Source organism: Strix aluco, chromosome 4 (assembly GCF_031877795.1).
Source record: "Strix aluco isolate bStrAlu1 chromosome 4, bStrAlu1.hap1, whole genome shotgun sequence".
Lineage (NCBI taxonomy): Eukaryota > Metazoa > Chordata > Aves > Strigiformes > Strigidae > Strix > Strix aluco.
The window spans coordinates 31939787-31959554 of NC_133934.1; the positions used below are offsets into that span (position 1 = coordinate 31939787).

At 38.2% G+C, this 19768-nt stretch overlaps 1 protein-coding gene across 12 annotated transcripts in view; it reads left to right on the forward strand.

Annotated features, from left to right (window-relative positions):
- The window catches only part of TRMT9B (tRNA methyltransferase 9B (putative)), a 122462-nt gene that overhangs the window by 95725 nt on the left and 6969 nt on the right, over window positions 1-19768 (forward strand). For 7 of the 12 annotated variants that reach the window (XM_074822622.1, XM_074822621.1, XM_074822629.1 and 4 more), the window contains 2 exons: window positions 15275-15429; window positions 18379-18552. In XM_074822622.1, coding sequence (XP_074678723.1) covers window positions 15275-15429; window positions 18379-18552 — 329 coding nt within the window. Of the gene's footprint in view, window positions 1-2664; window positions 2782-3179; window positions 3626-11111; window positions 12404-13793; window positions 13851-15274; window positions 15430-18378; window positions 18553-19768 lie in introns of those variants that run through there. The other 5 variants (XM_074822628.1, XM_074822626.1, XM_074822630.1 and 2 more) reach the window with 5 other exon arrangements.

A 19768-nucleotide genomic window follows, 5' to 3' on the forward strand; every position in this document is an offset into this window, starting at 1 on the left:
AACAATGGCTTTGACTGGTGAGGCCTTCTTCCAAGAGAAGCATATAGAAAGTAGAGTTTTTGTCACAAATTAAAAACAAAATAATCAATTTTCCAGAATGTCTACTGAGACAGTGCAGCATTATTTATACATACAGTACGATCCTTCCCCTCCAAGACATCAGGTAACTTAATGCCTTCCTTTGTTGTCATCTACAACTGTCTCTCTCTGTAAATCTTGTAATCTGAGAGCTGATCTTTTGTAAGAAGGAAGCTCTATGATACCGTGAAGACTGACCTCAATTCCTTATTTCCCTTCTGCTTCAATATGGAAACTTTTGTTTCCTTGGGTTTTACTCTCTTTCTTCCTGTCTTGTTTTCCTTCCTTTTCATTTTTTTCTCACCTTTGGAGGAAAATAAATAACATTTGGAGGAATAATTAGCAATCTCTATGACCCTATGGTAAAAACCTTTACCTGATTCACTACTAAGGTGGTTATCTAAGAGTAAGGGTTTCAAATAGACCAGGGAAAAGAGAAATTTCCACGTGAGAGATGATAAGAGATGAACAGAAAAGAGACCCTAGAAAGTAAAGGAATAAATGGATGGGAATACAAGAGGAGACATAATTAGAAGTCTCACATGCTTGCCACTATGTAATTTCAGATGTTCCAAATGGAGCCTGGTGTTCTGCAGACAAGCTCATAATTAAGTACAGGGTTGCAAGGCACATGCACAAGAGGTCTGAATTAAGGTTTCATGGGTAGCCTTCTGGCTTTCCCAACCTTTGGTCACTTAATTTAGTGACCTAAATCCTTTTTAATATAGAAAAAATTGATTTTGATGAGGTCTTTTAATTGTTTAGGGAGGAGGCGTTGTTAAGGACTGCAATTTATTATGTAACTGTAGATGCATAGTACTTCAAAGGAAAAAGTATTCTATTTTCATTCTGCCTAAATTTGTATACCATGCTGAGACCTTAATACCTGTGGGGTTTTTGCCTAAAGTGCATTAAGCTAAATGACTAGCATCTGCTTCAGATGCATCAGAAGCAGGAAGTCTGCCCGAGTATCTATAGGACCGGTAGATAATCATAATTTTAAAGAGCATCCATAAAAGATTAGGTTGTAAGGGGAAAAAAAGGCTGCATGAATTCACCACAGGGAGTTTCAAGAGAGTCTACATCAGAATCTTTTTCTAAGAAGGTTAAATTTGAGGCACTTGTTTCAAACTGAAGAGCTTTTAAAGCAAGTCAATAATTATGTCAACAAATAACATGGACCAGATGGTATTCACACTTGAGGAATTTTTAGGAAACAGGTACGAAGTTACTGCAGGTGCTGAACTATGAACTGTTACGTGTAGCCTTTTACTGAAATCAGCTTGGTACCTGAAGGCACAATAGGGCAAATATGATGGCATCTTGCAAAAAAGATGTCTGAGAGAATGTGGGAATGGCAGACCCTAATATGTCTGTATCAGTCAGTTTAGCTGATGTTACATTATGGAATTAAATTAGCAGACATATGTGAAAGTATGGAATAACAGGGACAAGGCAACACAATGTTTGTAAAGGAATCAGGTCAGTCAAAACTTTTTGAAGGAGTTAAGAAGGTTAATTATGATTTAGCCAACAGCCCTGACTGTTGAATACCTTGATAAAGAACACCAAGAGCTTCATTGTTACTCCATGACTTTGGTATATTTAATAGACTATTAGGTTCTTCAAGTGTAGTTTTTCTCAGCTTGTTCTTATAATCTTCCCATGTCACTATTGGTTTGTTTATGGGTTTTTGTTTTTTGGTGTGTTTTTTATTTTTTTTTTTTTAGTTCAGGTGGGATTGTCAAAATAAAAGCAATGCATGTTCCTGAGTCATTTTGGCAGTTTTGAAAATCCCATCAATACACAGACATGTTCCCACTATTTCCCCATGATCCTCTCTCCAGGTACCTCCAAAGCTGATTCGAGCAAAAGGCCACATATAACAGTCAGTAGTTCAGTACCTTCAGTACTTTGTGAGATGCTGTGCCGAGTTCCCTGCCTGTCACACTGGCTTGTATTTTTTCATCACATTCTTCTCTATCTGTAATCTCTTATACATAATTTATAAGGTCTTGGGACAGGACTATCTCTTTGGCTTGTGTTTATAGCGCTAATAGTACCAGGGTCCTGGCACATGGCTGGGGTTCTGTGTACTTGTCTAATAAACACCTATAAATATATGAAAGTATAGAAGCAATCTGCCATTTTTAGACTGCTTTAATTGGAGTCGGTGCTGGAGTAGGGGGAAAACAAAATTATTCACCCTCAACACTCTCGGGATAGGAAGCCTTGCAGGCAGGACCCAGTCACAAAGGTTACCTTTGAGCTTAACCTTTAAATGAGCAAAGACTAATCCTCCTTGGCCGCTTTTCTCACCAGCAGAGACAGCACGGCTCCCATCAACCTCGGTTTAGAGGAGCTCGGGCACCCTGCTGTACACACACACCCCCCCCCCCCCCCCCCGCCTTTGACAGAGCACCCCACTACCACCATCATCTCCATCAGCATCCTCTCCTGGCAGAAGACGCCCCAGGGATGAGACAGGAGAGGAGTTAACAAGGGAATTGATAACCCGGCCCTTTTCCCCCGCCTCCTACGGGGAAGGGGGGGGGGGGGGATCGGGACCCGTGCCGCGGGGGTGGCCCCCGGCGGAGAGGCGCGGGGAGGGGGGGGCCACCCCCGCGGCACGGCCCGGCCCGGCGCGGCCAAGCGCCGCCTCCGCGGCGGGATGCAGCCGCCGCCACCGCCCCGCGGGTGCAGGTAAGGAGCGGGGAGGGGGGGGGTGGGGGGGGGATGCGAAGGGCAGCCTCCCCGTTTCCCCCCTGGGCTGGCCTTAAGGGGGAAAAGAAAAGAAAAAAAAAAAAAGGAGGGGGGGAATAAAAAAAAAAAAAGGGCATAAAACCCCCAAACCACCCCCAAAAAGCGCCGCTGAGGGCTGGCGGCGGTAGATTTTTTTTGCAGATTGAGATGATCCTCTTAAAAATGCTGCACGCCCAGTCCGAAGTCGCCCCTGGGGCGCTGATCCACTCCGGGATGGAAGGATTTCGAGATTTAAGTAATTTTTTTCCCCAGCCCACCCCCCACCCCCCGTTTTTAGTGGATGGAGCCGCGGCTTGCAGACCTCGGAACTAGCACGGATGCTGGCGCTGAATTTGGCGTAGCAGTTGGGGAGGGTAGTTTTTAAGAGACGTGGGGGGAATTTGCAACAGAAATAATAAGTTTCTCTGTGGTCGCATGATTAATTAAAAATTAAGCACGCGCGGTGCATTAGCAAACAGTCCTAAGCAATGATCTGGAGCAATCCTAAGCCATAGTAGTTAATTTTTTTTTTTTTTTTCCTTTCCTAGAAAATTCGAAATACCTAGGTATTGCCTTTGTAAATCCACATAGAGCTCTCAGCGTTGCAGAATGTTCACTGCTTAATGAATGTTTGTAAAGGGATTCTTCATTCCCTTTGAATGTCAGTGTGAGCAGCCAGAGCTCAGGGAGTCAGGTCACCCGCTCCTTTTCTTTTGCGAAGAAAGAAGGAACAGAATTACTTCAGCAGCACTGCTGTGTTGATATAGTGCACAGGATGACATTCCCTGCTGATATAGTTGTTCAGGTAAAGTGTGCTTCTGGAGTTTATGATTTTGAGCATGAAACTCGAGAAACAGATAAGAAAAACATGCAACAGTCTCTCCATGAGCAACAGAAAAGGTCCTCTCAGGACTTTTTAATGCCCCATAATGGACCCCAGGGTGCTGGGTTTCATTTTTGTAATTTGTTCTCAGTCTAGTATATCAATATATTTATTTCACCTATATAGGCTATTTATATAGCATGTCCTTGAACCAGTGCATTTTTATTTACTGTTTTCCTTCTCATATTGTAGTGGACTGCGCACTGAGATATTTCAGTGGTGCTGCTATCGTTTCACTTACGAAGATGTGCATTTTGGGCGAATTAGATACACGTAGGTAACTCTGGCTGTGCATTTTAATGTTGCCTCTGGCAAGGAGATCTTTAAAGGCATAAAAAAACTGAACTTGGTGAGAAGAAAAAAGTAAATAACTTTTCATAATTTTCTGCATTTTCTAAGGTAAAACAATCATAAATCCACAACTGAAGTTATAAAGCAAATCCAGAGTTTGAAATCAACCCTGCATCAAGGGATAAACACTTCCCATGCAAACACTCAGCTTTGCAGGTATTCTGCCATCTATTCTGGATGGATGAATCAGAATATGGGACAGTACAAACAGCATAAGGCTCTGTCCTGAAAAATGTTATGTGCAAATTCCTGCCTTTAATTAACAGTCTACCTGAGATCAGGAAGATGATTTACAGTGCATAAAGTTAAGCAGATCTCCATGTCTTTGCAGTACCACGACCTACATGGGCATGTTTATAGGTAATAATAGAAACAGAATAATCCCGTGTGGCAGAAAACCACGGTTTGAGGGATGCACATCTCTTTAATTTATAAAGATTAAACAGACTGAAAAAATACTTTCGACTTTTATATACTTATGAAGTAATTTTAAAATAATTTTAAAATGAAAAATGAACTTTTATTTAAAAGTGCTTAATGGTAAAGACACTGGTTATTCAATAGTTATGTATGTACCTTCATAAATGGAGATAGAAGTATCAACTAAATTACTGGGAGGAAAAAAGTCTAACTATTGAAAGATAAAGTAAATATTTATGTCATAGCCAGGCTTTATGTAATTGACTAAAACTCATGAGACAGAGTCCTGTGTGATTTTTTTTTTTCCTCAGAAAAGTTTAGACATAACACAGTTGGACCAAAAGCACTGTGTATTTTGATTTGTGTGTTGCTGTTAAAAAATAGTCCATTTTGAAGAAAACTTTACATTCAGATCTACATGTAATCATTTCAGAAAAATTAATTACTTGTGGACCAAAGTTCTTCGAAGAAAATATTTCTATTGATGTTCCAGATACTGCTTTTTGTAGGTGTCAACTCTTGCTCCCCATGATACAATAATTTCCTGGAAAATATTGATTTTAAGAAAAAAAAATCTAAAAAGGCCATGGTATTAAAATATTTTCCAGGTGGAGAATTTTAGTGGTGTTTATATGAAATTTCAGCTCCCTCAGGGAGCTTTTCCTTTCCATGCTGAATAGGAAAAATTGCTTGGTGTAAAGGCCCTTCTTTGCCTTAAAATAGAGGGCTTAGAAATATAAAGTTATATAAAAAGGTATCACTCATACTATAAAGCATTTAAAATGAAACAATCTTTCAGTGACACACTGGATAGAAGGGATGCCATCCAGAGGGACCTTGACAAGCTTGAGAGGTGGGCCTGTGCAAACCTCATGAAGTTCAACAACGCCAAGTGCAAGGTTCTGCACATGGGTCAGGGCAATCCCAAGCACAGATACAGGCTGGGCAATGAGTGGATTGAGAGCAGCCCTGATATTGGTGGATGAAAAACTGAATATGAGACAACAGTGTGCACTCGCAGCCCAGAAAGCCAACCGTATTCTGGGCTGCATCAAAAGAAGTGTGGCCAGCAGGTCGAGGGAGGTGATTCTCCCCCTCTACTCTGCTCTCATGAGACCCCACCTGCAGCACTCTGTCCAGCTCTGGGGCCCTCAACATAAGAAGGACATGGATCTGCTTGAGCGGGTCCAGAGGAGCCCACAAAGATGATCTGGGGGCTGGAGCACCTCTCTTACGAGGACAGGCTGAGAGAGTTGGGGTTGTTCAGCCTGGAGAGCAGGAGGCTCCAGGGAGACCTTATAGCAGCCTTCCAGTACTTAAAGGGGGCTACAGGAAAGATGGGGAGGGACTCTTGATCAGGGAGTGTAGTGATAGGATGAGGGGTAATGGTTTTACACTGAAAGGAGGTAGATTTAGATTAGATTCAAGGAGGAAATTCTTTACTGTGAGGGTGGTGAGACACTGGCACAGGTTGCCCCCTCCCTGGCAGTGTTCAAGGCCAGGTTGGACGGGGCTTTCAGCAACCCGGTCTAGTGGAAGGTGTCCCTGCCCATGGCAGGGGGGTTGGAACTAGATGGTCTTTAGGGTCCCTTCCAACCCAAACCATTCTGTGATTCTATGATAGTACCTGAAGATAACCTTTTGACTTTGAGCAGTAACCTCAAAGACATGTAAGACACCTTTTCTTTTTCAAGAAAGCAAATATAAATATATGACTTCTTATGACTAACAATTACAAAAAAATAAAAGCTAAGCAGTCAGATTTTTGAGTTTTGTGATACTTTTTTTGCTCTCATTCCAATGGTCATCTGCTGAGGATAACTTAATACCTAATACTGTGTGTCACAAGACTTGTTCTTCTTTTGAAACTGTATTTGGAGAGTATACTGAACACTGAATACATTTGTATGTGAATATTTTAAGATAGGAAATTACATGTTCAGTTATAATAAACATGATAATCAAGAGTAGTTCATTAAAGGCATCAAGAGAATCCACTTAGTTCTGTAATTGCTGTAATTGATTGTGCAATATTTTGTGTTTAGTCTTGGGATCAAAGGTAGCCATTGACAGCTTTGATTTGGGACCCTATTTGGTAACGTGCTGCTTATCTTCCTGTCACTAAGATACTACATTTCAGCATAAGATGTATTTATGAGTAATTGAATGCCTTAGGTCAGTTTGTAGATGGTTTTAATTGGGGAAGCTTTGTATATAGCACCAAGTACAATGTAAGTGCCAACAGTGATGAGCTCTATGGGCAGGAAAAAAAGGAGAATTATGCTGCATAAATTAAAACTAATCCATCTGGAAATAGTACTTTAAATGCAAACCCAGAGTGTGAGGAAACAAAAGGAATTTAGAAAGGTGTAATTCCAGAATTTTAGGATGATATTAAGAAAACAAATATTCCTGTGAGTATAGTTTGACATGAAGAATGCAGACATATGGAGAGGGTACAGAGAATGACAGTAATACTTGTAAAAGAACATCTAGATTGATTCATCAGGGAGGATAAAAAGTACTAAATATTTAGTGCTTGGTTAACTGCTGGCAAATAAGGAGAGAAGACAACTGTTTACAAGTGTTTGAGAGATACAGTGACCAAGGAGGAAAAGAGCTACATTTAAAGCTTTTGAATAGCGTAGCACAGCCAGAGGCTTTTTGATACTGATTCAGGGCTCTTAGGAAACAAACAAAACCTGCTGAAGCTCAGGAGGAAATTAGTTTAATATCTGCACTAATCTAGTTGGAGAAACAACCCCTATGTTAAAGAGTAATAAATACTATGAAGCAGCCTTTCAGCATTTAATTTTCATTTTTTTATACAGCAGGTCACTGAAATCTCGCTTATAACTTGAAAAATTAAAGGTTTATTCTTCACAGACACACAGAGTCACAAGGCTACATGTTGGGGCATCATCTCTCTCTCCCCTAAAGCCACATCAATTACATCAGTGCATTTCCTGACAGGTGCTTAACTAACTTATGTTTTTAAGACCCCATCGGCAGAGACTCCCACTCCAGAATTGTTTCCAATGCTTTTCTGTCCTCCTTGTTTTTAAAATGTCTTACCTGTATCTTCCTGAGAGGACAAGATCCATCCAAGAAACTAACATCTTTCCCAGAGATTTACTTGATTTCTGATCTCTTAGAGATTTGCAATGATCTCTAATCATGATTGTTCTCTTCTGTAGTATTTCCAGTGGGTCTACATTGTTTTTTCTTGAAATCAGATGTAATAGTCAAACTGATATATCAGCAGTGCCGACTGTAGTAGAAGGACAGTTTTATGTAACTTGCAAATATCTGCCCTATTTCTGTGTGCTGGTATTCATTTTTTGCAACAAAATGTTGCAAAAGCCACCATAACACCATAGCATGTATGGTGTTAAGTCTGTGAAATGTTATAGCACCCAGATCCACTTCTGTGGAACTGCTGCCAGTCATCCCATCCTGCCTCCCTCAGCCTTTATTTACGCAATTGGTTATTCTTATCTAAATGAAATGCTTTGCTTTTGTCTTTTTCAATCTGTCAACACACTTGAATTCTAATACCATCATCCAGTGTGTTTGAACCCTTGTCAGTTCAGTCTGTCTGCAGGTATAATGCTACTCTCTAATCCGTCATGCAAAGAAATCACCAAGGAGTATCCAAAACAGACTCCCGAACAAATTTTCTCAGGGTATCCTTCCAGTGTGATAGTGAAGTTTTGATAACTACACTCTAAATATTCTCTTCCACACAGTACCAACTTCTGCAATTTCATCTAAATCAACTGTCCCTAATTTGTTTATGAGAATATTGTGAGACTGGGAACTGTACCTGTTGCCCATAGTTTCTCAAATTTAATTTCTCCTTAGTTTCTCTTTAATTTCTGCTGGGTCTGAGACTGGCTAATCTGAGACTGGTTCCATAAGTACTGTTGTGGTGGTTTAGCCCCTGCCGGGGTCTGAGACCACGCGGCCGCTGCCCCTCCCCCACAAAGGGAGTGAAATACAAAGCCCCAAGACTGAAATAAGGAAAGGTTTAATACAACAGTGCAATAGCAACACAACAAACAACAACAATAACAATAACAGTAATAGTGATAGCAGTGAACAGAGCAAAATAGCTACCAAATACAGCAGTGAGAAGCACGATGTACAAAACCACGAGTGCACCGCGCTCCCGCCAGGAAAATGTGACCTGCCAGGATGTGACATCCGCATGGTATCTGAATAACCCGGCTAGAGCTCCCCCCCTCTGCTGGGGAAACTTAACCCTATCCTGGTTAAACCAGGACAACTGTTTATTAGTCTACTTGTTTTGAAAACTCTGAACTTAAAAAGCCCCAACCTACTCTTTCCTATTCCATCCTAAGTTCTTTTCTCTTTGTCACTGATGTATTGGCTGCCTGGTGACAATTAACATGAATAGTGAAGAACAAAAAACCCTAGACACTCAGCACCACTTATTTTTGGATTTTTTTTTTTCTGCTTAGTAGACCAAATTTTTCCTAGTTCTCCCTTCTCTTCTAATGTCTGTACAGTGTATCTGTACAGGATCTGAAGGTGCACATCCATGCATATCTAGCTGCAGGGATTTTTGACTGTGTGGGACCCCAGTAGGAAGGGACCCACTTTGCTGGAAGCTAAGTTAGGAGTTTTGATGTGATAGTAGAGATGAACAGACACTTGAAGGGACTGTGCAACTTTGGCATGAGTATGCTCTTTTCTGTGGTTTTTAATGTCAAAGGGTCTGTGTTTATGCAGCACTGTCATCTTAGCACAATATTATCTATCTACAGAATGGAATTTATGTACTTGGTGAAATAGATCTGTTTACAGTGCAACATTTCAACTACATAGACTTAAGATCCTAAATGCAAAACAGCAGAGGGAATAATAAATGATTAACTGATCCAAGAATGTGCAGTCAACAGTACTAGGTTTTGCCTGGACTGGAAAATAAAGCTAACAAAATGAATGTGATGGTTAATGGTTGCCATTTTGAGTAACTAGAGCTTGAACCATAAACTTATTTAGTCTGAGATCTTGAAAGAACAGCCTCAGTGCTTTCAGTCTTTCATTAGGGCAAGGTTTGCTCTATTTTTCAGTAAGAAAAAATACAATAATAGTGACTTTATTTCAATACATTACTTTAAAATGCTAGGTTCACAGTGAACATTTCAGCTCACAATGATTCTTTGCTTTTCACTTCAGAATTTCCCAAATTTTACTGGAGGAAGGGTCCTGAATAGGACTTCAGCTCAATAAGGTTTTAGATATGCTGCACAGAGTTCCCCTTGCTCTGATTTCAGGCTGTGCATCTTCATGGGATTATAAGAGTTCATGCGTGGGTGAAATTAATTACCAGAGTTGTTAGCCTTATGTAAGCAAATAATCTCATTTTGCTAAACTTTCATTGCAGCTAGTTTAACTATTCACGACAGGATTCCTATTATTTTGTTTCATTATCCTTTATTTACTAATAAAGCTGTTTTACATAATGATTCATATTTGGAAGCAATTTAGTATGTCATCACGCTCCTATTTGTTGCCTTCATTAATGAGACGAGAAAGCACTGTCAATCAGAATGGAGGTTGTTACTAAATATATAAATTCAATGCCAAGGGTAAGCAAAGTTCTGATAAAGACATTTTAGGTCTGGTTTTGAGAAGGGCTGCAATGAGGTTTTGTAGTTGGAGATTAAATGCATTTTTGTATTTGCTTGGGAAAAAGGGCTATGCACTATAGGTGACCTTTAGGGCTGTACACTTAGCTTTCCATAGCTACTTATATTTGAGTGAAAATATGGGTAAGTATGAAGCAAACTGGAAGGAACCTGAAAGTGTTGCTCACTGTATAGATAGTTCTCCCTCTTCTGTAGATGAAGGGAGAGAACGCAAATTGGACTACCTGACTTTTTACCTCACTGTCAGTATCAGCTACAGCTGCACATGTTATTGCTTGAGAACAGGGTATTGTGGGATGTAGACCTGGCTCTTATGGTTTATACTGTTTGATTTAAGGCCAGTGATTAATTAGGTTATCGCATCCATAGCTGGAGTTGCATGCGTAACCCAAGATTTATGTTGCTGTAGCAACATGGACACAACTATGCTGAATTTCCTAGATCTTTGAAGTAGGAGTTCTTCTAATTCAAAATGGGATTTAGAATTCCCATCAACACGTGAAGAGTGTAACTGAGAGGGGCCCTCATTAATAGACTGAAATCTTGCATGTCTGACTCTCAAACTGAGTTGAGTAAATTCCTGCTGCTCATCAAAGGGTTAGAGAAAATAGGCAGTTGCAAGAGAGAAGACAAAAGGAAAGCCTGTGCTTCAAATTAATCAAGAACAATTGATTTGAAGACAAATAGGAGCACTGCTCCAGATGACTACTGTGAAAATCACAGGGTGCTTCCAAGAGGCCATTGACAAAAAGTTTGGAATGTATTCTGGGTATTGTGACTGGCCTGGAAATAGAGGCAAGGAGGAACTGAACATGATCCAGGTCAAGACTTCACAGTATTAGATTAAAATAGTGGTGGTGATTTAGCACATGTGAAAGTAGATGGAGGAAGATGTGAAAATCTTAGGTGAATGGGAGAGATAACTTGAGGTGGATGAGGAGTGCTGCAAGGGATTCAGATGAACTGCAGGAAGGTGTGGAAAGCTTTGGGTAGGCTGTGGTAGAGGCAGAGTTTTTGGACTGAACACTACCTCCTGCTGTTCAATGCCCCCATGCATCTGGGAGCCAGCAACTGTTTTGTCCATTTGAGGATAAAGTATTTAATACAGTTAGACAAAATTGCAAGTCAGACACTTTCAAAAACAAGCCAAAAAAAGTCAGGGGAAGAAAAAAGCCCAAATAAAAACAATCCTGACTTTTTAAAATGTTGGAAACTAGGATTATTAATTTTTGGTTGTTGTCATTTCAAGGTCACGTGTTTAAATATATTTATTACTTCAGCAATGATAGAAAATGTCCAAGTAACATGACTTTTCCTTAAAGCAGTATCCTTGAAAAGCTAATTATCTAAAAGGCTTCAAAATGTCAATGGAAAAGGAAGAAATTAGATTACCTTGGAGTCAGGGAACTTTTAGTGAGATGTGTATCTATGAAAATATGTGATATCATATGTTTGTGCAATTCCTTCTACCTCCTGGAAAGCTGTAATTTTCTAGTTTATTTTTTATTTTGTGGGTTTTTGGTTTTTTTTGTTTTGGTTTGGTTTTTTTGATAAAGAAGGAAAGCAGCAATGCAGGAAAGAATCAATGGACTATAACCTATTTAACTTTCAAATAGTTTTGTTCGTATACCACAGTTACATGTTATGGACTGGTGATCCATTTCCCTGCAAGTTCAACAGAAATGGCACTACAACTTTTATCCAGTTTTCTTACTTCATAGATCAGCTGGAGCAAGGGCCTGTTGCAGTCTCATGAATGAACCTGGATGACCAGGAAGCACTTGAAGAGGAAGAGAATCCTGCTCTTCATCTGTTACCCAAACTGCTTGTTTGCACAAGTCTCACATTTCTTAAGCTGCATCCACATTTTGGGGACTTGTCAAGACTTGCTGCAGAGTGACTGAACAGCTGGGTGCCAATTTACTGCACGCTTCCCACTCTGCACCAAGTCTCTGCGTGAACCCTTTGACAGGAGCATAAGCTACTGCACAAGAAAAGAATTAAGCATGGGGAAAGTGTGTCCCTAATTACCACCTTCTGCTTTTCTTCTCCTCTTTGATCACTTATCGGACAGCTTCCAGGTAACTGAAATGAGAACTGGAGCAGATGCTGAAGCTGTGGGATTTCTGGACATCTTGGATTTTCATTATCTCCTTTGCAAAACAGACTGAAATTATCCTGGAAGTTACAATCCAGAAGTTGGATGAACTGAACATTTTCTACAATTTATGTGCAACAGAGACACTGTCCGGTACTTTCAAGGCAAAAAAAGTTGTAATTATTGGTTTTGCTTGTAAAGTTACATAGTTATAAGTTTCTGATGTTTTCAGTGACATTAGACTTACATGAAACTGATACAGCTGCAGGTCCAGTCAGACTCCACAGTTTTCTTGCCTTTCGTAAACATTGAAACAAAGAGGTTTATTACTAGGACATTTCCCTGCTGTGCTGCAAAGTAAAACCTGATAGTGTTATGGATCTTGACTGGAAAGTCAAGTCTAATTTCATCATGTGACTTAATTATCTACAAAATATAAACATAAAAATATAAATAATTTTTACATAAAATATAAACAATTTACAAGATAAAAAATTGTAATGAAATGGTAAATGAAATAATTTGTATTTTGGTAGACTAGTGTTATTCTAGGATTATAGCCAAATTATTATCTTGATAATGTCTATTAAGTATATGTAAAAATAATAACCTCTAATGCAGTGTTATAATACCTGGAAGTCTCTAGCATGTCCTGTAGCAGAAGGCTCAGTCCCAGTCCCAGTGAATGAGAAAGTTAAAGGAAAAACTTAATAATCTTGTGATTCAGTAGGAAACTAAGCCAAATTTCAGCCTACATTGGAATTCAATAAAGACCTTTTAGGGAAAGTATAATATAGCATTGTATCAATGGGAAAATTCTTACCATCTCTAAATCAAGTCCAAGTTGGCTTTTGTGTTTATTTAAAATATTCAAATTAACCTTCAGTTCAGACAGCTACTTCTGTAGTTGGCATAAACTGAAATTTCTGAAGCACTTGGAATTCAGTATGAATGATTGAAAACATTCTCAGGATTTTTTTTTTAAGAACTGCAAAGATTGAACAAAGAGCTTCAAGTGGAAAGATAAAAACACTTGGAAACACTGAACCACTTAGTAACCAAACATGAAATATAAACTAGAGCAAGGAGCATATCAGATGACAAAAGAAAATAAATGATTGTTAGTCTTTGGAATTTCTACTTATAAATAGAGGATTTCTAGACAGTTGAACCACAAAATAGAGTATGTTTTGAGGCAGAGAAGAAAGATAGCTGAAGACATGAAACACCCAATTTGTTTTATTTAAGGGTCAAATAAGAAAAAAAGAATGGGCTTTTGACTCTAAGGAATAATTATTTGAAATTACTGCAACTAACCCATCCTATTTGACAACATAACTTGAAATGGCATTCTGAGAAAAGTTCTGATTGAGTAACTTCTGGCACATGTAATATTTCAAGTCTGTGTTTCAATACTGTCTACTTCTGTTGTTCAGTCTGTTATAATTTTCCACTCTTCAAGATGACACTGAAAATGCGCCTACTAGGAATTTACTATACTGCTAGTGAATTTTATGTATATATATATAATTTTTTTTTCAGCTAGTAAAAGGTAATGCATCATAAAAGAAAATTGTGGATCGTGCCAGAAAAAAAGAAAGTAAGGATTGTGAAAATGTTGAGCATAAATGTTTTGAATAGATATATTCATAGATACTAAGGCCAGAATAGACTAACAATTGTAACAATTTGGCCCCACCTCTTACATAGCAGAGTATTTAAAACTAGTGAACTGGTTCAAGTCCTATATACTGTTCTTCTGAGCACTCACGCTTAACTTGAAATACATGAATTATTTTTTTTCAGTCACTGGGTTTAACTCCCATTTTCTAAATTAAAAAGATTGTGCTTGTAGGACAGGTGTTTTGAAGAGCTCACATTATTTGTTATTATATGTAATATTTTAAATTTTTTCTCATATTAAGTTATTTCAACAGTAAAAGTGGCAGAAAGAAACATTTTTATTATGAGTCCAAAATGTGTATTATTTGAAAATCAAGGAAAACAAAAGAAGAACTTGTAGTGTGTTTGAAGTCTTTGCTTCTGAAATTTTCAAATGCAGCAAAGGAGTCACTTTTCTAATTTAATCTTGATAATATATTGCTTAGTTTCTTGGGATAATTTTGGAAACAGGCTTTAATCTCTGCTGACTACTTGGACAATTAAATAAGTTCTGTTTTAATAATGGGAAGGAATGTTTCCTGAAAAAACAGGCAGTTTGAATTAGTCTGAAGAATGCCTTAACACTTTCAAATGTAATCTCATCAGCCTCTATCGGATATTAAAGTCTGACCTGATTGGTGCTTGGATGAGAGAAAATCTTAAGGAAGATGTAAGATTCTGTATCGAGGGATTCAATGTCTGCATCCACTTGGTGTTTTACATGAGCTTAGGAATCTAAGAAGATACCGCTATTCAAGTGAATCATTAAACTGAATACTTTGCTAAGAAATGAAGATAGTGGAGTGGGAGCAGGGGAATCCTGGTTTTGTTGCTGAAAAATTTCAACCAACTCATCACTTCTAGAGGGTAGATAAACCACAAATAATTTATGCATGATTTAGGGGCTTTGGTTTCAGGGTCCAGGCTGTATTTCAAATAACATATACTAATAGTTTGCTTACCTACTCACCTTAGCTGTAACTGGAAAGTCTGTTCTTAACTTCCTGTACCTAATCAGTCTGCACTCTTGCTGCATACAGGCTCCGTTTTGCACCAGATAAGCTTTTACTACATTGGGGAACTTAGTGCATGTGCATATTATTGCATATTATTGGATAGGCACATGCAGTTATATAATGCTCCTCAGGCAAGATGATACATTCAAATTGTTTCTTGACTTTCATGAAATAAAATCAGATCCTTTGAGTAAAGACCATTTTATAAATATGATGGCTGTTAGATGGGCGTAATGATTTTATGAATGTAAACTTACAAGGTCCTGAATTATGCATGTCTATAAAATGTAAAGTCTACAACAGTTTGTGTTTTGTTGTACATAATCTTTCTTCATTATGTTTTCAGGATGGAACATGAGGCTACCCAGCTAGAAAAACAGCACGTGCATAGTGTGTATGAAAATACAGCTGCCTACTTTAATGATCTGCAGAGCAAAGCATGGCCTCGTGTTCGAAACTTCCTGCTGGAGCAAAAGCCTGGCAGTCTTGTTGCTGACATAGGTAAGCCATTTCTTGGGGTGTTGTGAAAGATTGTCTATAGACTTTATTAGTTTATATGTTAATCATATGTATCCTTCGGAGCAATTGTTTTTTAAAGTAATTTAAATTTCTTTTAAAGATTGTTTGAAAATTGTTTCAAAACTCATATTAGATCCCATATACCACTTGGTTTATTTCCTTGACAGTGTATCAGGTAACCAATAAATATGATTTTTGCCTTACTTTGATTGAGCTAAGCCTTAATCTACCAGTTTTCTCACGGACTTAGTGGTCTGTCATTCCCTTGGTGTTCTTTTTAAAAAGTATTGCTGGTCTGCAATTTAATGTTTTTCATTTGTTCTAAAACTCCTCACTGTTTAAAAAAAAAAAAAAAAAGGTTATGACCAGAGAATGTCCCTGTGATCCTTAATACAGACACTGAAACTCATTTTCCTGCTATGGCCTTGTCTTCCCTACATGTTCAATTTATATCTTGATTTTCTGTTGCACCTCCAGACTTTTTACAGGTTTGCATATCCTGGTGTGTTTGCTTTGTGTTTGTGTTATGAATTCAGTGCTATACAGCACATCATTGCAAACAAGATGCTCCTTTGCACCACTGGATTCTCCTCACTGTTTAGACTAATAAAATGCTTTTACGCAGCAAAACGTAATAAATGTACACAATAAATTATGCATCTGTCTTATTCTATCAGAGAACACCATTCTTTGAAGATGTTGTAGGCCATAATCAAAAGATAATATATAATTATCTTGCTGCTGTTGAGCAGTTCTCCAAAAATACTTGATTGCTGTTATTTTGAATATGTATTTTCTTTTATATGTCTGCCTCATTTTCACTAATAATCTCAGGAAATATTCTATGGCATAGACTCATTCAACAGTCAGTTTAACATGGTATTCTCAGCCAAAGTTTTTTGTCACCTCAATACCCATAATTTGAAGTTTAACTGAAGTTCTTTGAGGCTTTATCAGCAGGCATCACAGTAGTTGCTGAAAGCTTAAGACCACCCTGTTACAGTTTCAGCTGAAATTATTTACATGCATGTGATACATCTGGAGAGGAGGTAGATACTTACAGCTGACAATAAGAATATTCCCATGAAGGCACAGAAGGTACCTCCTTTTATGAGGTTTAATAAGATCTACAGGAATCTGACTGTTGCGTTTATTTTTGGTATGTATTTTGTGAGGAGGGTTGCCTAGTGGCATCAAAACTTTCAAAATGAGATGTTCAATTGATAATTTCCCTTTCTGTTTAATACCACCTTTTATTAAAAAAATGTTGTTTGCTACGTTTACATGAAGCATGGTAGTGGTAGCAGAATAAAATATAGTTTTGTCTAATTGCCTTATTATTGTTCATTCATCAAAATAAATGACAATATCATGGCCATTGTTAACAGCTTTGTGAAGGAATCCACTTCCTGATGACTCATTTAAAGTGAAGATTTTTAGAGTACTAAGAGTGTTGTCACTATTTAGTTTTGTTCCACAGAAGACCGTATACTTCCAAAAACTCACTGTGATTAAAAAGCACTCCACCAAAAGCCATGTATTAAGCAACTGAATCTTCTAAATGAATGTATGTTTGACTGTGTTCCTTCTGCAAACACAGTAACCAATAATACCTTATACTGATTTTAAAACTTATGCTAACACGCAGAGCTTTATGTTTTATTGCATATATTCCTTGAACTGCATTAACAATATTCTTTTCCATTTATCTCAAGTGTTACTTCAAAGGATAGTGCTTGCTTTTTGCTTTAGAAATATGCTCCTTTTTCACCACTGAAGTGTTGTGCTGTTCTCCGACAGTTCCTGTGCTGTCTGTCTAGATAATGGTGCACATTAACAGCAACGAGAGCAGCAGTGCTGCAAGAAACAGTGATGTTTCTAAAGATAACTCCAGGCCTTTAAATTGAATTACCAATAGTGAGATGGTTCTTTTTGCCAAGCTGCTACCCTGTTGCTTGGCTGTCAAGTTTCAGAAATTATTCTTCACTACTGACCCATAACTGCAGTGAATGTTTCCTAATCTAATTTTGAAAAGTGCCTGTTATGCATACAGTATTGAAGAACACTCTGAAAGATTTCAATTTAGTACAGCACAGTCCTTGAGAAGACATACTTTTAGGTGGAAGACGTTCTGGAACAGTTCATTACATTGTTACATTGCAGTGTTATAATGCATTGGCACAAAGACAGAAAGAGGTCATGCCAGCGACATGTCAGGAATTTTATGATTCATGGTTATTTTCAAGTTTGTATCTGAAGTAAAAATTTTCCTCTCTGACTTGTGTCAGTGGCATCTGTGGTTTAGGATTTCTTGGAGAGAAATGGGATGCAGTGGGGAGGTACTGTGTGGGGTTTAGCAAAGACTGGGGAAGGACTTGGAGATCTGTTGCAGGTCACTAAAAAGACAAAACACACTGTCTTCAGGAAATCAATCCCCTGAACAGAAAGTAGTTGGAAGCTGGAAAGGTATTGAGGAAAAGGCTCATAATGCTTACTCTTTCCTAGGTGCCCATTTATGCTTATCATTGGAAACAGGATACCAGGCTATATAAAGGCTCAGTCTGAAGCAGCATGGTTGGGTTTTTTTGCTCTAAGATATGCAATAGTGGCTGGAGATGACCAGTCTTTCCCCCTCCCACCTGCACTTACCCCTGTTCCCCAAAGAAATACACATAACCTGCTATTACACTGGGCTGTGTAATGAGTATTTTTGTTGGTGATGTTGGTGCTGTTACACTCCTAATGGTGTGAACATATAATTTCAAACAGTCCAAATGAACCCTGCAGCAGTTAAGCTAGTAGGAGCAAGCCCTCATTTTGTTTTCCTGGAAACCTTAGAACTAGGAAAGCCCTCCCATTATTTTCACTGCTTTGGGAGGGATAGCAAATGTTTGAAACATATGACTTCTAATCTAGTGGTTTTTTCTTTAGGTTGTGGAACTGGAAAGTATCTCAGTGTCAACAGTCAGGTGTATAATCTTGGCTGTGATTACTGTGGGCCATTGGTAGAGATTGCAAGGAAGAAAGATGATGAAGTTCTGGTATGTGACAACCTTAACCTTCCCTTTAGGGACCAGTGCTTCAATGCAGTCATTTCCATTGGAGGTAAGACAACATACATGCATTCTGGCCAACAGCAAATGAGAATTTTGGGAGATCCTTTTCTTTCCTTGTGTCTTCATTTCAGTTAAATGTTTTGAAACAATTACCTTAGAATCACATCAAATATTACTGAAATGAATGCAGTAAACATGAAAAAAAAATTAGTTCCATTGCACTGTTGACCAGGGAAGTATGTGGATCTTTTGTTTGTTTATATGTGGTCTTATTCACCCTGTGGAGAAAAGATTTCCTTCCAGCATGCATTTTAAACAAGAAAAAACTAGTATAAACATGGCTGCTCAAAGTTTAAACAGATTAGGTGGTCAAGATAAACTCTTGGTTCCTTGTTAGGATCTGTTTTGACCAACAAATGCATTGAAATGAAAACCTGCTTTCTCCATAGCAGAACTTGAAACTCATGTTAATTATTATGTTATGAATTCAAATTTATCTAAGAATAGTCATGAAATAAGAACTTAGAGCCATTCAAGTGCGTGTTGTCTAAAATGAGTGAAGCATCTCAGCATCTTAACTCCTCTGACCTCTCTTTTTGAAAATATTACTCATAATTTGAGAAGTATAAAGTGGAAAAGGGTAGATGAGGAATAGTTAGAGTACCCAGTTACAGTCTACATTTTTAGCTCTACTCTTGCTTGAGGTTCTTTCAGGCTGTTTCAGTGTATCAGCAAAAATATAAAGTGTGATAATTATTATTGGTGGCAATCAACACACTACTTGAAATATGATAGAAATGTATCTTAAAAAGCATTTTTCACATATGCAGGGTGAAAGAAAGGGTGACTAATACGCAAGCAGTATCTATATTACTTTGCTTTCATGTTGGTTAGTTAACCAGTGAGCCCTATCCACATTTCAGGTCCTGTAGCATAATTTCAGTGCTATTGGATCAGCTGACTTTGAAGGATAGTGTACCTATCTAATGTTTATACAGACCTGACAAGATTAAAAGTTCACATGGTATTTCTGTACATTTGACAATAATGGACTTTAATCCCTCTTGAATAGAGACATGGTATGCCTGTGTCCATCTAATTCTAAATAAAGTGTTTTTCAACCCGTTCCAGTGAATAGCAAGTATTTATGTACATAGTCAAACACTCTTCTTGGCTTTGCTGGTGTCCTGTTTATAGAATTTATATTTCTGCAGAACCACAAGAGTGATTATATAATTTTAACCGTGAAGAATATTTAACCCATG